This window comes from Sinocyclocheilus anshuiensis, unplaced genomic scaffold (genome assembly GCF_001515605.1).
Source record: "Sinocyclocheilus anshuiensis isolate Anshui unplaced genomic scaffold, SAMN03320099.WGS_v1.1 scaffold2639, whole genome shotgun sequence".
Taxonomy (NCBI): Eukaryota; Metazoa; Chordata; class Actinopteri; order Cypriniformes; family Cyprinidae; genus Sinocyclocheilus; species Sinocyclocheilus anshuiensis.
In genome coordinates this window covers 3,982-7,227 of record NW_015542516.1, presented here as the reverse complement: position 1 = coordinate 7,227, position 3,246 = coordinate 3,982, and the positions used below count along the sequence as shown (strand labels likewise).

At 39.2% G+C, this 3,246-nt stretch overlaps 1 protein-coding gene across 1 annotated transcript in view; it reads left to right on the top strand.

Moving 5' to 3' along the window:
* The window catches only part of LOC107694211 (protein Smaug homolog 2-like), a 14,913-nt gene that overhangs the window by 9,649 nt on the left and 2,018 nt on the right, over positions 1-3,246 (top strand). Inside the window, exons 7-11 of the mRNA XM_016493851.1 lie at positions 629-714; positions 795-907; positions 1,442-1,646; positions 2,403-2,529; positions 3,022-3,105. Of these exons, the coding sequence (XP_016349337.1) occupies positions 629-714; positions 795-907; positions 1,442-1,646; positions 2,403-2,529; positions 3,022-3,105 (615 nt within the window). The remainder of the gene's footprint in view (positions 1-628; positions 715-794; positions 908-1,441; positions 1,647-2,402; positions 2,530-3,021; positions 3,106-3,246) is intronic.

The window sequence follows — 3,246 nt, the reverse complement described above, 5'->3', positions numbered from 1 at the left end:
TATACACACACACACATGCATGTATATATTTAAGAAAAATATGTTTTGTATACATATCAAATATATTTATATATAATATAAGAATATGAATATATAAATGCATAAACATGTAAATATTTTCAAAATATATACTGTATGTGTGTATTTATACATAATTATACACAATACACGCACATATATTATGTAAACAAAAACTTATTTTGGATGTGATTAATCATTTGACAGCACTAATTAAAACTATATAGAAATATATAACAAATACTAAAAATTACAAAATGCACAACAAAATTCCTGATATTTTAAAATGAAAATAAAATTCAAAATAATAAAAACTACAATAATATCTCAATGATACTAAAATAACACTGATATTTAATTGTTTTCACAATTAACAAGTTAATGCGGATTCAAGAAATTTTATGAAATATGTTTTATGTAAATATAGTATTTAACTATTAATTTCATTATTTTTTTTTATGTTTAAGGTTTTGGTATTTTCTTTTCTTTTATTTACGTTTTAATTTATTTCAAGTAATTTAACAGTTTTGTTTTTTTCATGGTTTAGTTAGCTGTAATAACACTGTGTGCAGCTGCTCTGTTTGTGTTGAGGGGGTCAGTGTGTGTTCAGTTTGTACGCAGCTGCTGGTGTCCAGACCGGACGAGGAGAACATCAGCTGTTACCTGCAGCTCATAGAGAAATGCCTGACCCACGAGGTGAGACGCGCTTCATTACTGACGCTCGTGTCGATGCTGGCGCTGTCTAGCAAGGCTCGTCATGAGTGTGTGTTTGTCAGGCGTTTACAGAGACGCAGAGGAAGCGGCTGTTGTCATGGAAACAGCAGGTTCTGAAGTTGCTCCGCCTCTTCCCGCGGAAGACCGTGATGGACAGCGGCGTGTACCGGAGAGGGTGCGTGTAATGTGTATTGTGTATTGTATTAATTTTTGATTAGTAATATGCATTGCTAAGAACTTAATTTGAACAACTTTAAAGATGATTTTCTCAATATTTAGATTTTTTGCACCCTCAGATTCCAGATTTTCAAATAGTTGTATCTCAGCCAAATATTGTGCTGTCCTAACAAACCATACATCAATGGAAAGATTATTTATTCAGCTTCAGATGATGTATGAATCTCAATTTCACAAAATTGACCCTTATGACTGGTTTTGTGCTACGGACTTAAAGATATGAAGCTTTATTTCCAAGATGATGCATGGTAAGCTTTAAATTACAATACAGCAGAGCAATACAGTATCAGAGGCTTTTATTATTCATTGTATATTCGAATACATTTCCGATACTACTCATGTTTAATATTTAGTAAGATGGTGGTTTGAACACTTCCTGTGGCTTCATCGGCTGTCAGCAGTTTAGAAGGCAGTGAGTGATCCAGTCATTATATATAGATCAGTGGTTTAATGGCTCCGTGTGTTTGTGCAGCTGGCAGCAGTACGGATCCAACTCTCTGCCCACAGCTGGATCTGTGAGCGCAGGTTTGGGCCGCCGGGGCCAGAGGCCCTTCCAGATGCCCCCGCGAGGAGCTCCTCCAGCCGGACGCATGGGGCTGATGAGCAGCGGTCTGACCGGAGTATCACCGCGACACACGCTCGCTAACCCCCCCGCCGTCAGCACACAGGGCCGACAGGTCACACACACACCACTACATACTCACACAACACTGCAGGTGTGTTGAGCATCATATCTGATCCATCAGGCTTTTATGGCTCATATAGTCTGATACAGTGAGAATATGGAGGAAAAACAGCTCAATTTTATTCAGAGACTCAAACTGAGCAAAAATATGAATTTGCTGCAGATGCTGATATTTATATGATGAAATTCTGATGCTTGTGATGTAAATCAATGAGATGTTTATAACAGTACAGCAGATACTGACATAAAATTATATAAATATCAGTCGTGGCTCTATATCTCCAGTAATCTGTCTCAGTAAGATGAGATTGAAATGCTCCAAACATATAATGCAGTGATTGAGAGCTGAAGAAATAAAGGCTCCTCAGAAGATGTGAGATGTTCTGGAGGCTTGTGAAGATCATTCCTCCGCTGAGGAACAGTGAAAGTAAAGCTTCTGGAAACAAACGCTCCTCGAAAGATCCTGAGGATCAGATTTGAGACTCTAAAACATGATTGATGGAGAATCAAGTAAAGCTGAGCTGCTTCAGTCCAGTAAGTGTTCATCTGGAGATATTACTGCAGTTATTCTGACGCTTACTTGATCAAAATCAGTCAAGATTTGACACGAGAAGCTCCAGCTGAAGCTGGACGTTTGTACAATTACACTAAAAGAGCTTCGACTGGATAAAACACTCTAAACTCTCAATCAGAGACAGATCCTGGTTCTCAAGCGGCTGACAGTGGTTGGTGTGATGGTGTGTTTCAGAATCTGTGGTTTGGGAATCCTGGAGGCAGTAACAGCATGCCGAGCCAGAGCAGAAGTTCAGTGCAGAGAACTCATTCACTTCCAGTTCACACGTCTCCTCAGACCATGCTCCTGTTCCAGCAACAAGGTACTGACACACCTGATCCACAGACGCTGCTTCAGCTTATATAATATAAATACATGTAAATATCTTCAAAATATATACTGTCTGTGTGTGTCTTTATATGTACATAATAAATATACACAGTGCACAATATAAACAAAAACTTTTATTTTGGATCCAATTAATTGCGATTAATTATTGCCCAGCACTGATTAAAAACCATTAAACAACAAATAAAATTAGCAGCATTGTGCATAAATGTTAAAATAATGACATTAACAATGACTGCCAGATTTTAAATGAACAAAGAAGGTTGAGTGACTTACATTGTTACTACATGTTTACATAATAGAAGTCTTGACAAAAGGATCAACCTCACATTTCAGCCTTTAAAACATAATACTAACCATTATGAATTTTGCCGTGCAATGTTTACACGCTGCCTCTGTAAGCTGGACACAAGGCCTGTGAGTGCTCACCCTGACATTGATCACATGCTCTTGTTTTCATTCCCAGAATGCCAAGTTCCGGGGACGGATCTGGAGATCAACCCCACGCTGGAGTCTCTGTGCCTCAGCATGACAGAGCACGCCTTAGGGGGTACAGCCAATCACAGCGCAGCGTCATCCCGCGCTACCCAATCACAGCGCAGAGTCATCCCTCGCTACCCAATCACAGCGCAGCGTCATCCTGCGCTACCCAATCACAGCTCAGCGTCATCTCGCGCTACCCAATCACAGC